The 19,786-nt window shown below is 50.0% G+C and overlaps 1 protein-coding gene across 13 annotated transcripts in view; it reads right to left on the reverse strand.

Annotated features, from left to right (window-relative positions):
* Nucleotides 1-19,786, reverse strand: part of MLLT1 (MLLT1 super elongation complex subunit) — an 82,903-nt gene that overhangs the window by 15,513 nt on the left and 47,604 nt on the right. For 12 of the 13 annotated variants that reach the window (XR_004968151.1, XR_004968150.1, XM_036312725.1 and 9 more), the window contains 2 exons: nucleotides 4,679-4,822; nucleotides 967-1,092 (listed from right to left, as the gene is read on the reverse strand). Coding sequence is in view for 11 of the 13 variants with exons in the window: in XM_036312725.1 (XP_036168618.1) it covers nucleotides 967-1,092; nucleotides 4,679-4,822 (270 nt within the window). In the remaining 2 variants the exon portion in view is untranslated. The remainder of the gene's footprint in view (nucleotides 1-966; nucleotides 1,093-4,678; nucleotides 4,823-19,786) is intronic. The other variant, XM_036312720.1, reaches the window with a different exon arrangement.

Here is a 19,786-nt window from a genome sequence, read left to right on the forward strand (position 1 = left end):
GAGACTCACTGGCCTGGGGAAAGTGCCAGAAAGACTCTGCCTGGGTAATGTCGCTCTCCTCCAGCACTGCTGATGAATAAGGCTGTAATTTGGCCTGAGAGTTCAAGCTGTCCCATGTGGGATGCCCCAGGCCCACAACACCCAACAGATGAATGAAACGAGAAAAATGCAAAGTTGAGAAGTGGATAAACTTGTGGGGTCGGTGGCAGAAAGACAAACAGCTGCCCTGAGAGCCAGATGAAACCTAGCCTCCGGGACACGGAGCTGTGTAGGCGGCTGCGGGGGAATGGGACGAACACTCAGGAGTTTATGTGTACATCATGACACCACCAGAAGGGCTCTGGCAGCCACTCCGGGACGATTCAGAGAGTGGTCTCAGGAAGACAGAATGCCACTCACCTGATGGGGCTGAGAGAGGATGATAAAGCGTTTCTTCTTAGGGAAAATCAGCTCGCTCACCCACATGATTCTACCTGGCTCTTCCCGCAAGTAAGCTTTCTCTGCGGAGGTTTGCCAAAGAAAAGCCAAACCTGGAACAGGCCCCGGAGAAAGCACCAGCCCTGATGGACGAAGTGTCCTGGCTGCACTCAGGAGACCCGAGAAGGTAGACAGTGATAGCTGCAGTGGACACTCTGTTCATGGCTCCCAACCATGTGAGACTAGCTTGGGGTTCTGTCTGAGTGGTCCTAAGCCCACTGACTCTGAGGGAGGAGGGAGGACAGGGCAGGCTCTCTGGCCTCAAGAGGAACAGGGTGAAGAGCCTATGATTACCAGGCTGTTCTATGCACCCCCGGAGGGGCCGACCCTTCTGACTAAGTGGCAGAGAGCAGCCACAGGGAGCACAGAGAGCTCCAAGAGAAAGATGCCAAGGGACCGAGCCCAGCTCTGCAGAGGGAGCACCCTGAGCCCAGGACCCTCTGCTGGGCCCCAGTGCTCCCATGTGACTGGGCCTTCCACCTCACTAACCTTGGAGCCGTGGGATGGTTTGGTCTTCTTGGGGTCAGAGAAGGCAGAGAGTGGAATTGTGGGTAACATGGGGTAGTCAGGACTGGGCCTGGACACCGTTTCTGCTCCTTCGGGCATTACCATCACCTAGTGATAAAGAAGAGACAGATGTTATCAATGAGCAAGGAGGCAAGCTGGAAATCCGATGGGTAAGAGGAAGTTGGCTTGTGGGAGTGCAGCTAGAGGTGTCCAAGCTTCCTTTTGGGGGAGGGAGCCAGGGAGAGCCTGAGCATCACTTTCCCAAAGAGTCCACGGCATTTCCTAAAGGTCTGGCTGCTGAGTGCTCAGAGCGAAGCAGGCTCGTGGTGGAGAGCAAAGAGAAGCAGGGTCCCAGGATGGCTGGGTCCAGGTGCAGTTGGCACAGTCTCGGGGAGGAGGGCACCATGCTAAAAGACTGGCACCAAGACTGGCAATTTGTGTGAGAAGCACAAGGAGGCAGCTGTGGCCAAAGCGGCCTGCATGCTGCAGTTAAGAAAGACCAGAAGCATAAAGGTGAGAAGCCAGGCAGACACCCCTCTGGGAAGGCATGTGGCGGAGAAAGCAACTTCTGTGGGACGTGTGTGTCATGACTTCACCGGGTCCCGCATCTCCTGGGGGAGCCTCACTCCTCCACTCTCAGGTGAATGAAGTTGACTGAAACAGGGAGCGAGTAGCGAAGCCAAGGCAAGAGGAAATTGCACGGGGGCAGGCCCAGTTCTCTGCCAAAGCCACCTCACTGGAGCCTGCAGGAGAGGGACACGAGCTCTGCCTTTGTTAACTACTAGGAGGAAGGATCTGGGCTCCTGCCAAGAGGTGCTCCTGGTAACACCTGCCCAGGTCCAGTGAGGCTCCTGTGGCACCTGCTGAAGGGAGAGAAAACCCGAGGGCAAGTTCTCAAAATATAGACACTGGAAGTTCACACTACCACTCAGAGGGAGCCTTCCAGATGGCAACAAAACAGAAGAAAAGAATAAAGATCATGGAAAGAAAGACAAACAGAAAGAAAGGAAGGGAAAGAGGGAAAGAGGGAAGGAGGGAGGGAGGGAGGGAGGGAGGGAGGGAGGGAGGGAGGGAGGGAGGGAGGAAGGGAGGAAGGAAGGAAGGAAGGAAGGATTGATTTAGCTTTAATAACCTTGAGCACCTAGGATTCTTGACAAGCTCAACCTTTCATCTGAGGAGGCTGATGTCATGCCCAGTCATGGTCACGGGGACACCGGGTTGAAAGGAGGGCAGCGGAGCCTTTCGTGCCGCTCCAGCCCCCACCCCGACTCTGAGGCAGTGAGGCCCGAGGCCAAGTTGCCCATCAGGGCCCGTCTCACTATAATCCAGCGCCCAGAACCTGCCTGGCCCGGGCCAGCATGGCTGAGGATCACCAGGTCTTGGGAAATAACCACACTCTAAGGCCAGCAAGGACAATGCACAAGGTTAGAGAAGCGACAGCCTAACCCGGGAGAACAGACAGGTCCCTCAGAGGTCTGAGTCCATTCCCTTGAAGACGGTGCCTTTTTCCTTTGTTTTCATTTCTCTTCTCTCCTTCACAGGAATATCCTATCCTGATGCTATGCCAAGACAATTTAGTGAAGGCCTTGCATCTTTCTCTCCTTCTTTAACAATCTTTCAGAAAAAAAAAGTTAAGTGAATAAATGAATCTACTTCCACCTGCAGGACGGGGCTTCATGAGGACGCATCTCACTCGATGGAAATACAGGTCCTCGCAGCTGACGGGGCAAAGGATGAAATACGATGCTGAGGGGGCAAGCGGGGCTGGCCTCTGGCCGTCTGGCCGCTCCGGCCACCACTGAGGAAGCATCTGACCCTCCCGTGAGGAACCACAGAGCTCACGGCCCCCGGAGGGCGATACAGAGACAGTTTTCACCAACTCACAGATCGCATGGTCCTCCCGTTCTTCCAGCAAATGTCAACACAGATGGGTCTGTGGTCATTTGCCGCCAGATGGTAAATGCCAGCCCCACTGGGAACTCTCCGAGCTCCAGACTGGCTGACACAAGGGCCACAACTCAGGTCTCGGGAGCAGCTGTCCCATAAAGCTCCCAGGCTGCTCCTAAGACCCGAGAACACTGTTCTGCTATCAGCCCAGAGCAAGCCCCAAAGGGCAAGAAAGAAAGTTCCTAACGAGACAACCAGCTCTCTGGGCAGCCCTCAGCAAGGATGAAAAGTGCCCCCAGAGACCACCACACAAGCACCCAAGGGCCTCCTCTCCCTTCCTCTCTCCTGGGCTGGCCCTTCCCCAACTGTAAGGCGGACCTGCCATCCCAACCTCTCTCCCTCAATGCTTCATGCCTCCTCCTCCTCCTCCCTTGCCCCTCCCGTTTTATAGGGTTAGATGATGCATAGTGAGCCTTCATCTCTTCAGAGCAAAGAAAACCTGATGCAGGGGGATGGTCCCTTGGTCCTGGAGCTCTCAGAGGCCCATGGAATGCTCACTGACTGAGTGTCTGTCTCCCCGAGATGTGACTTTAGAACCTTTGTGTTACACCTCAGGGAAATACTTTGGAAAATAAGGTAGAGAGGCAGAGCTGAAGAGGATGCTGAACCTGGAAACTCCTCCCCACTTCCTTGGTTCTTTTAGAACTCCCAGGCAAACTTCCAGACAAGTGTCTGTGTCAATAGATTCCAACGCCCCCTGTTCTGTTACTAACCTCCATTAGCAATCACATGCTAGGTCCAAATCCCAGACTAATCTTTTGTTAGGAACATGGAAGAAATTACTCAAATTTTCTGAAATAAATAAATAATTCCTTTCATTTTTTTAAATAAAAGACAACAACTAAATTAAATGAAGAGAAAAGGACTTCTCCCTAGGCCCAAAGAAATTCAGCCCAAACTCCTTGTATTCACTGGGGAGGTGGGCCTGGCACACACACACATACACACATTCTCTCATGACCTGAACCTGAATCCTCCACTGCAGGCACCGCTGGCAGCAAGGCAAATGTTCACTAACAGGTGGCTTTGGGATATCCTGTGTCCTCAGCCTGCCACCTCCCTCGGCACACACAGTCCAGCCTGCAGCCAAGCGTCTTGCCTCCTCCACAGCCAATCATCCATCAGCACCAAGCACCCCACCCCCATTCTCCAAGAGCTGACACATGCTCCTGGCACTCTGCCATCATACCAAGATCGCTGGCCACACGACTCACTTGAGACCTAAGTTCTGAGAGCTGACACCTTCATCTGGCCTCACAAGGACAGAACTGCCAGGTGGCATGCATCATCAAGGACCCTGCAGAGAGCCACTGCTATTTCCCCAGGTGATGGGGCTCCAGCACAGCCTTGCCAATCTGGTTAAAAGCTGGCTCCAGCGCCTCGCCACACTGACAGGCTGGTCTCACACCCATTCCTTCCCCCACCCTCTCCCTACTTTATGGAAGAAGATGCTAATTAATCACAGCCAACCAGGAAGCTACAGGAATAACTAGCAACTAGTTATTCCCAGCTGACAACATCCCAGCACAGACTCGGGATACCTGGGTCCTATCCAGTGCTGCCAGGTGCTACCTGTGCAACCTGCCCCTCTGAGTATCAGGTGCCCAGCCATAGGCTGAAGAGACATGCCTGAGAGAGCCCAAGGTGCCCCCAGCACCAAGTTCCCAGTTCAGGGAGCAGAGGTGGATCCATGACAGAGAAGATGCATCCGTTCGAGCAGGGGCAGGGCCTGCTCCGGCACACTCACCCCGCCAGCCATCAGGAGCTTGTACCGGAACTCAACGGTGGGGTTGTTGAAGGTAAGCTTCTCACAGCGCAGGTGGTTTACAGGCGGGTTGCCCTCCAGGTTCAGGAACAGGTCATAGGTGAAGCAAACCTTCCTTGGCTCCTCCTTAAAGAAAGAAAACAAGGAAGTCTGTTTCAGATGATGGACGAGACACAGCTACAGGACAGTGGTGAACGCCTGCTCCCCAGTGCCAGCCTGCCTTTCTTTTTTCTTTGCTTGGCCTCCACATCTCTCTGTGTGCCTACTTCTCATCCACCCAGTTACCCAAACTAACTTATCTTTGCAGAGGACCCAGCAAAGCAGTCTCCACAACAGAAGCAGAAATCATTAAGAATGATGCTTCTGGAGGGTTAATGGAAATATTCTTGCTGATGTCTTGTATAGCCCCTATGCACACACTGCCCCTTGAGCCCTCTCAGTACTGGCCAACAAATGGAGAAACCAGGGCTCAAAGACATACAGCTGCTAAGTGGCAGTGCTGAGACCTGATCGCAGGCTCTGAGGTCCATGATTCTACTACCCCACCCCTTACCCGGAAGGGAAATTTCTCCAAAGATATATAAATTGCCAAAAGCACCTAAAAAGATGTTCAAAGTCACTAATCATTAGGAAATTGCAAATCAAAATCAGACCACTAGGATGGCAATTGTTAAAAACAACAACCAGAAAATAAATGTTGGTGAGGAAAAACTGGATCCCTGCATTGCTAGTGAGGATGGAAAATGGTGCCATCACTTTGGAAAACTATCTGGGAAAATGTTAAAATAGAATACCTATTAGATGACGCATATATCTCTCCTAGATATATACCTATGATAAATGAAAACCTATATCCACACAAAAACTTGACATCTATGTCCATAGCAGCATGATTCACAACAGCCCAAACTGGAAACAACCCAGTGTTCGTCCACTGATGGATGAATGGATAAATACAAAGTGGTCCATCCAGACAATGGAATATTACTCAGCCATAAACAGGAGTAAAGCTCTGACACTTGCTACAATGTGGATGAAAGACGAAAACATGATACTCAGTGAGAGAATCCAGACACACAAGGCCACACAGTGTGATTCCATTTATATGAAATGTCCAGAACAGGCAAATCCAGAGACCGGGAGTGGATTTGTGAGTAGATTCCTTCCCAAATCAAAAATACTGTAATGTGCAGGGGGAAAGTCTCAGCACCTCTTTTCTTCCTGCCAACCTTGTGAGGCAATGCCTGGCCATGTGGCGTCAACCACGGGAGGACTGCAGAGAAAGCCAGGAGAGTCTCAGGTAGACAGCCTTGACACCACGGAGCCATTGGCCCAAGGTCATCAGTTGTCTCCCAATGACTTGCCAAGGAGGAGAAAGATGCTCTGTAGTAAGCCACTGTTATGCCCCTAAACATGGCAGGTGCCCCTCTGTCAGCACTACCCCATGCCCACCCTTAGGAATGCACTTGTCACAAAGGGCATGTCTCCCCACTAAACTGGGAAGCTGGTGGAGGCAGGAGCTCTGGGGATTCCTGTCTTACACTCCCACCCCACCCCCCACCCCCAGGTGCTGGCCCAGGGGAGGTACCCCATATTTGCCAAAAGAATGAAATTTGAGAAGGGCCTGACCCCTCATTGGGAGGGAGGGGAGGAGCCAAGAACAGCTCCTGGGCCCTGTGACAAACTTGGAGAATGGCTGAGTTGGTGAAGTCAAAAAGGGTCTAGGAGGTGGGGACAGCATCCTCTCTGAGAGCCCTGAGAGTCACATGGCAAGCTGAACGGGGAAGATGGAGAGGAGTGACAGCAGGTAACTGGAAAGAAGGGCCTCGGCTGTCACTGCAGGGTGTTGCATCCTGGGGTGGAGAGGTCCAAAGGTTAGGCTCAGGAAGAACAAACCCAGATCCATGTTCTGGGGAAAAAACAATATCCAGCCTTCAGGACAGCATGACTAGGAGCAGGGTTTGAAACTGGCAAATAAAGGGAGGAAAACTCAAGCACCTGCCCTGCCTCTCCATAGCGTAACCACACAGAAGATGAGAGGTGAGCTGCAGTTATGTTCCAGCTCCTGTGTGGATAAGGACTGACCCATCACGGTTCCATAACCCCTTGAGTCAGTAATTCAGGTGCTGCTGTCATCTGTTGCCCACATCACACACAGAGACCAACAGACGAGATTGATGCCACCTTCCCAGGCAGATCTCAACTGCAGACTCAAGTTCATAGCGACACAGAATACATAAAGCAGGTTGGTCGTGCTAAATAAACACCACAGGGACTGAAGCAGCAAAAAGCCAGTATCAAACCTACAGGACAAATGACCCAGTTTCCTCAACAAACTACAAAGAAAAAAAATGGTAGAGGGAGAATCTACAGATGAACAGACACAATGTGTGGATCCCTCTGGCTGGTGTGGCGCAGTGAATAGAGCGCTGGCCCTGGTCAGGGTATGCTAGGGAGAGAACCAATCAGTGTGTCTCTCTCACATCAATGTTTTTTTTCTCTCTCTCTCCCCCCTCCCTCGCTAAAAATTAATGAGAAAAATATCCTCGGGTGAGGATTAACAAAGAAAAGGACACTGGAAAAGGGTATTCTATGGCTCTGCCAAATACGGGAGCACCCCAAGGCTCAGAGGCAGACCTTCCTCTCCTCTTTGCCTTCCCTGACTGACCTCATGCTCAGCCACAGCTTTACCTTCTGGCTTCGTGGTAGGTCCATACTCTTCCTGGCTCCTCAGCCAGCCTCCCCCTCCTCATCTCCCTGGACCACCCATCACCTCCAGCTGGTTGTCCAGCTGCTTCCACTATGGCCCCCCTTTAATCCCCAAAGTTGAAACCATCTCTTGGCTCACTCCCAACCCACTTCTTCAAAACCTGCCAATGGTCTCCCTCTGAGCCTTGAGCAAAGGCCAAACCGTCACCACACCCAGTGCCGTCAGTCATCCCAGGTCACGCCTCCATCTTCTATTTCCCAATCTAGCTCTCCCCTGGATGGCACTCATCCCTTGACAAGCCTTCTCAGACCATTGTCCCCAATCACAGTGTGCAATTCTCCCTCATAAGTAGGACTAATCAAGGTCTGTTTTCTGTCCACCCAGTCCAATGAACTGTGAGCATTATGGACAAAGGGAGACTTTTTGTTTCCGATCAGTCTGGCAGTGACCAAGCACCTGTGTCTGTTCAATGTGCCCACATACTCATTACCCTACAAAAACTTAATGGGTACCTGCCATGTGTTCACAGCAGTGACGGGGATACTTGGGGTCTGAAGGTGAAGAGTCACCACACAGCAGTGATACTGACATGACACAGACTATATACTATACAACATCACACTGTGGAGCATTTACAGTGGCCAGGCACTTTTCCAACCACTTATTTTGTATGAATGTTTCACAGCCCAAAACAGGTGCTCTTACTGTCCCCATTTCACAGATGAAGAAACTGAAACAGGGGCAGTAATCTGCCTGGTGCCACGTGGCTGGTCAGTGGGGAGCCAAAATTCACTATGGGCAGGCAGTATTCTCTGGAATCCCTTAGGAGGATTTCCTGTCCACACAAACCAAACAGGTCAAGGCAACAGCTCAAAACAAGAGACCCGGAAGAGTTCTGTATGACTCCCCAGAGATGGGTGGCAGGGCAAAGCTGGGGGCAGCATCAGGGCCAGGGAGAGTCCTCCCTGAGAGACCAGCGTGTGCCCTGCAGCTGAGGTGTGGCTCAAAGCACCCTGGGAAAGGCTGACCGGAGCTCCCTCTGGACAAGCCGGAGAAGCCTCGGGACTTCCAGGAGGACAGCCCCTGGGAAACCATCCTCCAGAGAAAGTGGAGACATAGGCAACACCACAGCACCCCGGAGAGGCAGCAGAATACTCAGTGAGGAATGGCCACATTCAAAGTGTATTTAAAAAAAAAATATATTTTAATTGATTTTTTTTTTTTAGAGAGAGTGAGAAACATCAATAAGCTGCATTCTGTAAGTCACCCATTAGGGGTCAAGCAGGCAACGCAGGCAACCCAGGCATGTGCCCTAACTGGGAATCAAACCATCAACCCACTGGTGCATGGGATGACGCCCAGCCAACTGAGCCACCCCAGCCAAGGCAATAGGATGGGTCTTAATCCAATATGACTGGTGTCCTTATAAAAGGGAGAAATTTGGACACAGGCTCACACAGAGGAAGAAGACCTTGTGAAAAGGAAGGCAGAAACCAGGGTGACGCTTCTATAAGCCAAGAAACTCCAAAGACTGCCAGAGGGGCCGGCACTCCCAGAGAAACATCCTTAGTCCAGCCAGACCCCTACACATGCCACACTTTCAGCAAAGGCAGCTGAGGCCTGCCTCAACTGCTTTCAGACCAGGCTGTGGGCAGCCACCCACTCCCCAGGCCACTGGCTACAGGCCAGCATCTCTCTCTGACCTCAGCAAACTAAGATGCGGAGGAACTCGCTAAACTGGTGCTGGCTACCAAAGCCAGTGTACGTGCACCTGTCCTCAGTGTGTGGGGAGTCCAGACCATGAGAGCTCGCACAGGCCAGGCAAGCCCTGGCACGGGGCACATCAAGGCAAACGGGGCTGGCTGGGAGCTCCCAATGCTGCTCTCTCCACCACCTCAGAACCCCCCTCTATTCCCTGGGTCTGCCTCCAGGACCCTGCCCCTTGTGCAGCTAGCAGGGCTGACCCTGGAGGACCTCTGGGTTTACTACCCAACCCTGGGTGAAAATGGAAGAGTAACCGCAGACTGTGGGCAGTCCAGAAGCCTGGCTCCTCAGGAACCCTGTGGCTGTCTCCTCACCAGCTTAACCCTGCCCACACCTGTACCTGGAGCCTGTTTGACTTTCCTTTATGAGAGGCCCTGGGTTCATATATGCTGGGCTTTAAAAAAAAAAGTCAAACCTGAATCTGATCACAGCCCTGGGATATAATCATTAGTTTACAGGGCTTCTGCCAGCAACATCCCCATAGGACCAATAATACAGATTTTTATTTTATTTTTTTGTTAATCTTCACCCCAAATTTTTTTCCCATTGATTTTTTAGAGAAAGTGGAAGGGAGGGAAGGAGGAAAGAGAGAAACATCGATCTGAGAGAGACACATCGATTGGCTGCCTCCCGCACACACCCTGACCAGGGCCAGGGATTGAACCTGCAACCAGGTTTGTGCCCTTGACTGGGAATCGAATCCACGACCCTTTCATGTGTGGGTTGATGCTCTAACCCAGTGGTTCTCAACCTTCCTAATGCCGCGACTCTTTAATACAGTTCCTCATGTTGTGGTGACCCCCAACCATAAAATTATTTTCATTGCTACTTCATAACTGTAATTTTGCTACTGTTATGAATCATAATGTAAATATCTGATATGCAGGATGTATTTTCATTGTTACAAACTGAACATAATTAAAGCATAGTGATTAATCAGAAAAACAATATGTGTTTTCCGATGGTCATAGGCGACCCCTGTAAAAGGGTCGTTCGACCCCCAAAGGGGTCGTGACCCACAGGTTGAGAACCGCTGCTCTAACCACTAAGCGCACCAGCCAGGGTGATTTGGCTTTTTCTTTTTATATATATCTTTATTGATTTCAGAGAGGGAGAGAGAGATAGAAACATCAATCTCTCTCACATCAATGTTTCTCTTTTTCTGTCTCTCCCCCTCCCTTTCACTCTCTCAAAGAAAAAAATCAATGAAAAAATATTTTCTGGTGAGGATTAACCAAAAAAAAAAACATACTTGCATGTAGGACAACTCAGAAAAGTACAGTGAATGGATGGAATCTACTGATAAAAATGCTACACCACACAATACAATATACAGATGATGTATTATAGAATTGTACACCTGAAACCTATATAATTTTATTAACCAATGTCACCCTAAGAAACACAATAAAAAAGTTTTTAAATGCTACAAACACCATTTAGTTGCCATCAATTAGATATTAACTTGTTTTTAAAAAATCCAAATGCTGACATTATCCAGAAAAGTTTAATAGGTTTATTTATAACTGTTATAAAGTTGAACTACTAAAGTTTGCAAATCATTAGTTCAGTGGACTTGTGAATACATCCAGTTTTACTGAGCTCCAAGGTACCAGACCAGGCCTGTAACCATGAGGTTTCTTCACTCCTCCAGCAGAGGGTGTACTCTTGTGAGCGACTTTTGTAGCCAGTTGCTTTCTTGGTACTTTACCACTGGTTGATTAGCGGGCAGACTGCTTTGTAAGAGCCAGGGTAGAGAGACTTTCTTACTTCCTCCTTCAGCTGGAGTTTGGCAAGCTAGAGGCTGTGCTGGCCTTAGAGAGTGATGGTGGTGCAGCAGAGGCTGTGAACACCTCTGTATGCATTTTTAAGTTTTCTACATTAAATAAATTTAATATATATGCTTGGCTCCACCCCCAGCCTTTCTCAAGGTGCTGCATCTAGTACCTACCTACTACCTGCAGTGACTATCCTGGAAAGGGATGAAGGCACAGACAGGGCAAGTGCCCATCCCATCACAGAGCTCAGGCGAGGCCCAGTGGAGCCCTCCATCTCAAGTCCTTCTTGGCCACCTGCCCACTACCAGCACCACTTAGCCAACCCTCCCTAGGGCTAGGCACTATGGTACAGAGTTTACCTAGCACAAATTTCAACCTCACAAATTCTCACCATCCATCAGGAGAGGAAACTGAGGTTTAGTGGCATTTAATCACTTATCAAGGACACAGGGAACAAATGAAGGCCAGAACTGTGAGTACATGTGTCTTGGCCCCTGACATCATCCTGTGGATGCAGCCCTGACCCACACGGTGAGCCAAAGCCGAATGCTCCAGGGCAGCAAGAGAGAACTGCTCACCACCAGGTAGACAGTAAGGGAAGAAACACGGAAAAAATGTCCCAAACCAAACCCACTTTCAGGATTCAATGCTAAGAGCTCATGAACAAATGTTTGAGGAGGGTCACCAGGCAGCACTGCAGTAGTGAGAGCTAGAAAAGGAACAGGAAAAATTCTCAACAGGGAAGTTGGGGGAATCACAGTTGGTCTAGCCGAGGGAAGAGCTCTGCAGATGTCACGAAGAATGAGGTAGAGTTATATGTGCTGACACGGGAGAGTCCAGAGCTCTTTAGGTTAAAAATGTGCCCACATGCACACACATGCCACAGAACAAAATGTTTCTGGGAGGATTTACAACTAATGCTCACAGTGGTTACTTCAAGGAAGTGGGCTGGAGACAGGACTCCAATTCTTTGTAGTTAGAAGAAAAAGCTTCAAAAAGCCTAAGAAAAACAGTGCAATGTAAGCTGAAAACTGTGGGTTTTAGGGTCTGAGACCTCCTGGATGCCAAAGCAGCTCTGCCACCATCTCACTGGTCCATCTCCTCGAGCCTCAGTAAAGGAGAAAATAAAACCACCCATAGGGTTCCGGATGCATGAGAAAAGAAAGGAGAAAAAAACTAACTCTAGCTGGCAGGACGGCATGGGCAGCATCAGTCTGGGCTCTTACCACATCTGAATGACCTGCCAGGAAGGCCGGGGAAGCCTCAGAGCCGGCCAGGACCAGGTACAGTAAGAATAGTCACCACAGCACTGCGGGCACGGTGAGAGGCAAACCACTGAAAGAAGGGGCTGTCTCTAGAGGTCAATGGTGTAAGGAACATTTTCTTTTTCTACCTTTGAATTCTGAACAAAACAGTGACAGAGGGGCAGACTCTGGAGCTAAAGGTGCTCTTGCACTTACGGAGTCACCTTGAGTAGTTACATCACCTATTTGTGCCTCAGCTTCTTCACGTGCCAAGTGGAAAGAACAGAGCCCACCCACATATGAGTGCTCAAAAATGCTGGTCATCATTACACACGGACATGAAAAGAGCTCCAAGACAAGCTGCTACTGATGAGGGGAAGCTAACGGCACAACTATGGGTCTAACTGGAATTCCACTGCTGCCAAAAGACTTTACTTCGACACAGTGTAAAACGGAACCATTCTGGATGACAGACACCCCTTCACTTCTTGAGAGATCAAAAAGATTAGGGGGTGTAAAGGGATAGAAAAGGAAAAATCCTTTTTCTACTCTGCATGATTCAGTGTTACCTGAATTTATGGTAACCTGAATACATTCATGTACTGTTAAGCAATTAGAAATTAAAATAAGGCAGAAAGGCACACACTACATTTTGTTTTAAAGACCTTGTGTCATGAAAACAGATAAATACTTTTATGCTGAAAGCAATCTTCTGTTATCTGGAGTCTTCATTCAATGATTCATCCCCATTATAACACCAGAAAGAATGAGAATATAAATATAAATACACACATGAACTGGCACTCTGACAAAGAAACCTGGACCAAAACAGAAAAAAGGGAAGAAAGAATATGATGTCCCCAGGATGAGATCATGAAGCTCAAAGCCAAGGGGACCAGAGAATCATTAGTCTGCTCCTGAACCTCACTCCCCCTGCCCAGTCTAAGAGAGATCACCACTCCCACATCCTACGGTGGCTGTTAAACAAAGAGACACAACAGCCAGTTATGCAAAACATGGGACAACCTCTCTCAAATCCCAAGCTGAGGCAGTCTGAACCTGCAGCTTTGACCCCCACAAAAGTGAGGAGCTGGGATGATAGTGCCAAGCACCCCCACATTACTCCCTGCCCCACCTCTACTCAACTATATCCCTCCCTCACTTTGCGATGAATCAGTTATGTGATTCCCATCTTTATAGGAAAACACATAGATCAGTCAGGGGAGAAGTTCTCAGGGAAGTTGACTCCTTAACGGAGCAGACAGGAGTAGGGGTGGACCTGGCTCTCCCGGCCGGGGTGCCAGTGATCAATCAGCAGGGGTCAGGCTGCGCCTCCTCTCACACACATGTGCTCTTTCAAGACACTTCTCTTTGAGGCATCTCCAGACACTGACTGCCCTCTTGAAAATACAGATACTTTTAGGGTCCCACATCAAGAAACAGAAAGATGCTCCAGGGAAAGACAAACCAAGCCACATAGCTGGCCGCATTCATGTAGCTTGTCACAACTCGGCAGCCCCCTAACCTTTCCCTGGGTCTCCTCGCACAATGTCCCTTCTGTTCTGGCTCCTCGGCAATTCACCAGTGAGAGCAGGCCCTCTCAGCCACTCAACCAGCTGATTGTCCCTATGCAGGCTCCTTGGGGCAGGGCCGGCAGCTCCTCCACCCACGGACCCAGGGTGAGGGGACCAGACAATGGTGACTCCAGAGGGGCATGCTGAAGCGGGGTAATCTGGGTTCCCACTTAATCACTTGAGACCAGTTCTCACATACCAAGTCTCAATTTAAACCGAGGGTAAAGCCCACCCAGGCCCAACATAAGTGGGTTTTTACAGCACAGAGCCACTTCCATTCTAGTGGGTGGGGAGGGATGGAGGATTTGGTGGCCCTGGAACCTACCACATCATGTTGCCCGGCCTGCCACCCCTTGCCAAGCACAAGTCAGCAAGGATGTGTTCAAGAAGCTGCAACAGAGGGCTTGAGGCTGAGAAACCAGTGCTATTTTACAAAACTCTTTCAGACAAAACCCGCACAAACTTCCTAATAAAATGTACCAAAATATCCTTTCTGGGACTTTGGGCAGCAGCCTTTGAGTAAAGCCATGGGAAGTTAGTGAAGGTTAGAGCTCCCTGCCAACAATAGCTTGTTGTGGGAGGCGGGTGGAGGGCAGGGAGGATGTCTAATATTAGCGGCAAATAACCAAACTAAACTTCACATTTTGCCTTTTCTAAATATTGGGCTATCTCTTAAAGTCAGTGTGCACACTTGATATGTTTATTTCTTGTCCAAAGTGTGTTATTAGATTGACAGTACATCCTAAATGAAGGACGTTGCAGACCAGAGGAAATGGGGTTAAGGTCAGCTGCAGGGAATGGTCGAGCTGTGGGTTTGATATCAAAACATACCCAGGCCAGCATTCCTGCCCTAACAAACATCCACAGGCACAGGTGGCACTGCTGGCCAGAAGTGGGCATGACAACATCAGAGCAGATTTCTTCAGTTCCCATCCTATGATTGATTCTCTTTTCTCCTCTCAGTGTCGCCAATCACAAGCCGGAAACTCACAACTAAGGAGCAAGTATCTTTAATTTAATTGAAAAAGCAAAATTAGATTAGCTGCCTCACACCTGCTCACAATCAGCACCAAGCCCTCCAGGTCCACTCCAAAGGCCCCCACCCCCCACACTGACCCTGCTTCCTAACAGACACCAGAACGCAGTCAAGTACTTCCTATTTGGCAGCCACTGAATTACTTCCTGGAAAGGCTGGTCCAGTCTGCTTTGTAATGTGGCTGAGCTGCCACAAAACAATCTGGGACAGGCAGGAGAGGGCGCCTGGCTTGGGATTCTGAAGCCGTGACCACAAGATCCTATGCCCAAAGAGATAGATGAGTCCAGAGGGATCAAAGGCATCAACCCTTTATTGAGAGTCTAACAGCACATCCCTTCACCACACCTAGACTAAAAGGTCTTTTTAAAAAGCATGATCATGTCATCTCCCAGCTTAACTCTGATAACTCCCAATGCTGGTAATGAGTGGCTCTGCCAACCTCACCCGCCTGTCCCCTGCCCCTTTCAAGCCCTGATGTGCCTGACTCTTCACCTTCACACTCCGCAGCTTTCACCTGGAAGAAGGTCTGCGGCGTCCTCAGTGCCCAGATGACTTTTCCCCACACACAAGTCTCTGAGTAAACCTCGATTCCTAAGGGAAATCTTGGCCAATACCTCCCAACCCTTTCTAGCTGGGACCCCGTAATACGCGCAGCATCCACCACTGCTGCTTCAGTGCATGGATGACTTGTTCTGATGTAGCCATGTTCATGAATGCCTGGTTAGTACCTCTTACCCCTGTTGGTCTGGAAGCTCACAAGACATGGGACCATGTGCAATTTGATTCCCAGTGTGTCCTAGACCAGTGATGGCGAACCTTTTGAGCTCGGCGTGCCAGCATTTTGAAAAACCCTAACTTAACTCTAGTGCCGTGTCACATATAGAAATTTTTTGATATTTGCAACCATAGTAAAACAAAGACTTATATTTGTGATATTTATTTTATATATTTAAATACCATTTAACAAAGAAAAATCAACCAAAAAAATGAGTTCGCGTGTCACCTCTGACACGCGTGTCACAGGTTCGCCATCACTGTCCTAGACTCAGTAAATATCTGCTACATGAACCAATCAACAAAACTGCAGCAAAGGGAAGAAGAAAAGCCACTCCTCCTCTTCACTGTAAATAAACCAATTTTTCTAAAAAACTCTCAACAGCAAAGAATCAAAGACAGTGGCATCCCCCTACTAGAAACCATCTTCCCATCACAATTTCCTTCTTCCTCTTTAAACAGCTGTTTTGGTGTGAGCTCCCAGTGGATAGCAAACAAATTTATGGGCCTGGATGGGGTCTGGCAAAGGATTTTTAGATACAACACCAAAAAAACAAGCCATAAAAGAAAAAACAATGGTAAACTGTATTATCAAAATTCAAAACTCTTGCTGGGCAAAAGAGACTGTTGAGAAAATGAAAAGACAAGCCACAGACTTGGAGAAAATATTTGCAAATCAGATACTAAATAAAGAACTTTAAAAAATAAAACTCGAACAGTGAAAAAACTAATCCAATCTTTTTTAAAGGCAAAAATTCTGAAAAGGCATTTCACCAAAGAAACAACAAACAAAAACCTTGCAAAGATGCTCAGCGTCATCAGCCCTCAAGGAAATGCAAATCAAAACCTAATGACACTACTCATCTACCAGGATAGCTATAATCAGAAAGACAGAAAGTGTGGATGAAAAACTGTGGAGAAACTGGAACACTCATACATAACTGGTGGGAATGTAAAATGGTGCAGCCACTGTGGAAAACAGTATGGAAGTTTCTCAGAGTTAATCACAGGATTGCCAAAAGACCCAGCAATTCCACTTCTCAATATATGCCCAAGAGAAATGAAAACATACATCCACATGCACAAAAGCTTATACACAAAATAGCTATCAGGTGGAAACAAATCAAATGCCCATCAATTGATGAATAAATACATAATATGTGGTCTATAAAATATATTCATCCATAAAGAAGTGAAGTACTGACATATACCACAATGTGAATGAACCTTAAAAACATTACACCAGTTCTGGCCAGTGTGGCTCGGTTGGCTGAGCACTGTCTCAGGCACCAGGAGCGTTGTCCCGGTCAGGGCGCATACCCAGGTTGCCAACTTGATCCCCAGTAGGGGGTGTGCAGGAGACAGCCCATCCATGTTTCTCTCTCATTTACTTCCTCTCTCTTTCTCTCTAAAACAATCAATAAAAACATATTTATTAAAAAAAACAAACACCACACATTACACTAAATAAAAGAAGCCAGTCAAAAAAGGCCCATAGCATTTGATTCCATTTATATGAAACTAGAGGCCCAGTGCACGAAATTTGTGCGGGGGGGTAGGGGGGGCGGCGGGGGTGTGTGTCCCTCAGCCCAGCCTGCACCCTTCCAATCTGGGACCCCTCGAGGGATGTCTGACTGCCCGGTGGGATCAGGCCTAAACGGGCAGTCGGACATCACTCTCACAATCCAGGACTGCTGACTCCCAACTGCTCGCCTGCCTGATTGCCCCTAACTGCTTCTGCCTGCCAGCCTGATCACCCCCTAACCACTCCCCTGCCAGCCTGATCGATGACTAACTGCTCCCCTGCCAGCCCAATTGCCCCTAACTACCCTCCCCTGCAGGCCTGATTGCCCCCAACTGCCCTCCCTTGCAGGCCATCTTGTGTCCACATGGGGGCACCCATCTTTGACCACTTGGGGGCGGCCATCTTGTGCGTTGGAGTGATAGTCAATTTGCATATTACTATTTTATTAGATAGGACTAGAGGCCCGGTGCACAAAAATTTGTGCACTCGGGGGGAAAGGGGGGGGTCCCTCAGCCCGGCCTGTGCCCACTCGCAGTCTGGGACCCCTTGGGAGATAACGACCTGCTGGCTTAGGCCCGCTCCCGGGTGGCAGAGGGCAGGCCCAATCCCTAGGTGCAGCCCCTGGTTGGGCTCAGAGCAGGGCTGATTGGGGAGTTGGGGCGCCGCCCCTGTCATGCACAGAGCAGGGCGGATCGAGAGGTTGCGTTGCCACCCTCAGTCACGCTCAGGGTAGGGCCGATTGGGGGGTTGGGGCACCGCCCCGTCACACTCAAGGCAGGGTCGATGGGCAGGTTGCGGTGCCACCCCGTCTTGCACAGAGCAGGGCCAATCAGGGGGTTGGGGCGCTGCCCCCTGTCACTCACAGAGCAGGTCCCATCAGGGGGGTGCTCCGTACCCTGTCATGCACAGAGCAGGGTCGATCAGGGGGTTGGGGAGCTCCCCCCTGTCACGCACAGAGCAGGGCTGATAGGGGAGTTGGGGCACCGTCCCCTGTCACACACAGAGTAGGGCCAATAGGGGAGTTGGGGCACCACCCCCTGTCACACACAGAGCAGGGCGGATCAGGGGGTTGGGGCACCGCACCCTGTCACACTCAGGGCAGGGCCGATGGGGAGGTTATGGCTCTACCCCATCACACACAGAGCAGGGCCCGTGGGGAGCGGTTGGGGCGTCGCCCTCTATCACCCACAGAGCAGGGCCAATCAGGGGTTGGGGCGCCGCCACTCTCACACTCAGGGCAGGGCCGATGGGGAGATTATGGCTCTACCCCGTCACACACAGAGCAGGGCCCGTGTGGGGAGGGGGGTTGGGGCGCCGCACCCTGTCACACACAGAGCAGGGCCGATCAGGGGGTTGGGGCGCCCCACCCTGTCACACACAGAGCCGCAGGACGATCAGGGGGTTGGGGAGCTCCCCCCATCAGGCACAGAGCAGGGCTGATCAGGGGGTTGGGGGGCCTTCCCCTGTCACGAACAGAGCAGGGCGGATAGGGTGGTTGTGGCCCCACCCCCTGTCACACACAGAGCCGCAGGGCGATCAGGGTGTTTGGGTGCTGCCCCCTGTCACGCTGATCCCGGTGCCGGGAGGCCTCTCGGCTCCGCTGATCCCGGTGCTGGGAGGCATATTACCCTTTTACTATATACGATAGAGGCCTGGTGCACTGGTGGGGGCCGGCTGGTTTGCCCTGAAGGGTGTCCTGGATCAGGGTGGGGGTCCCCACTGGGGTGCCTGGCCAGCCTGGATGAGGGGATGATGGCTGTTTGCAGCTGGTCACACACCCTTCAGGGTGGGGGTCCCCACTGGGGTGCCTGGCCAGTCTGGGTGAGGGGCTGAGGGCTGTTTTCAGGCTGGTGGGTGACTGAAGCTCCCAACCGCTCCTTTTTTTCTTTTTTTTTTAATTCTGGGCCAGCTTTAGCTCTGGCTCCAGCTCTTAGGCCTCCCACTGCTGAAAGCAGGTTTCTGGCCTTTGTTTACCTTCTGTATTTGAAACAATGTTGCGATCCTGCTGGCTGAAGCCCGGCGACTAAAGCAGGTTTCTGGGGTTTTGTTTAGCTTCTATATTTGTAACATAGTTACTTAGAGTTGCAGCTCAGAGGCCTGCAGCTGCAGGCGGGGAACGTTGGAGTCCTCCGTCACTGAAGCAAGCAAGCCTCATGTTAGTTTCAAGCTGCCTGGCTGCCGGCCACCATCTTGGCTGGCAGTTAATTTGCATATCGCCCTGATTAGCCAATGGGAAGGGTAGCGGTCGTACGCTAATTACCATGTTTCTCTTTTATTAGATAGGATGTCCAGAACAGGCCAATCCACAGAGACAGAAAGTAGGTTAGTAGTTGCCAGGGACTGGGGGAGGGGAATGAAGCGTGACTGCTAATGGGGACATGGCTTCTTTTAGAAAACATTCTAGAATTAGTGGTGATGGTTGTACAAATCTGAATATACTAAAAAACAATGAAATGTATACTTTAAATGGACTAATTATATGGAATATAAATTATATCTCAATAAAGTTATTTTTTTAATATATTTTATTGATTTTTTACAGAGAGAAAGGGAGAGGGATAGAAAGATAGAAACATTGATGAGAGAAAAACATCGATCAGCTGCCTCCTGCACACTCCCTACTGGGTATGTGCCCGCAACCAAGGTACATGCCCTTGACCAGAATCGAACCTGGGACCCGAGTCC

This window comes from Myotis myotis, unplaced genomic scaffold (assembly GCF_014108235.1).
Source record: "Myotis myotis isolate mMyoMyo1 unplaced genomic scaffold, mMyoMyo1.p scaffold_m19_p_6, whole genome shotgun sequence".
Taxonomy (NCBI): domain Eukaryota; kingdom Metazoa; phylum Chordata; class Mammalia; order Chiroptera; family Vespertilionidae; genus Myotis; species Myotis myotis.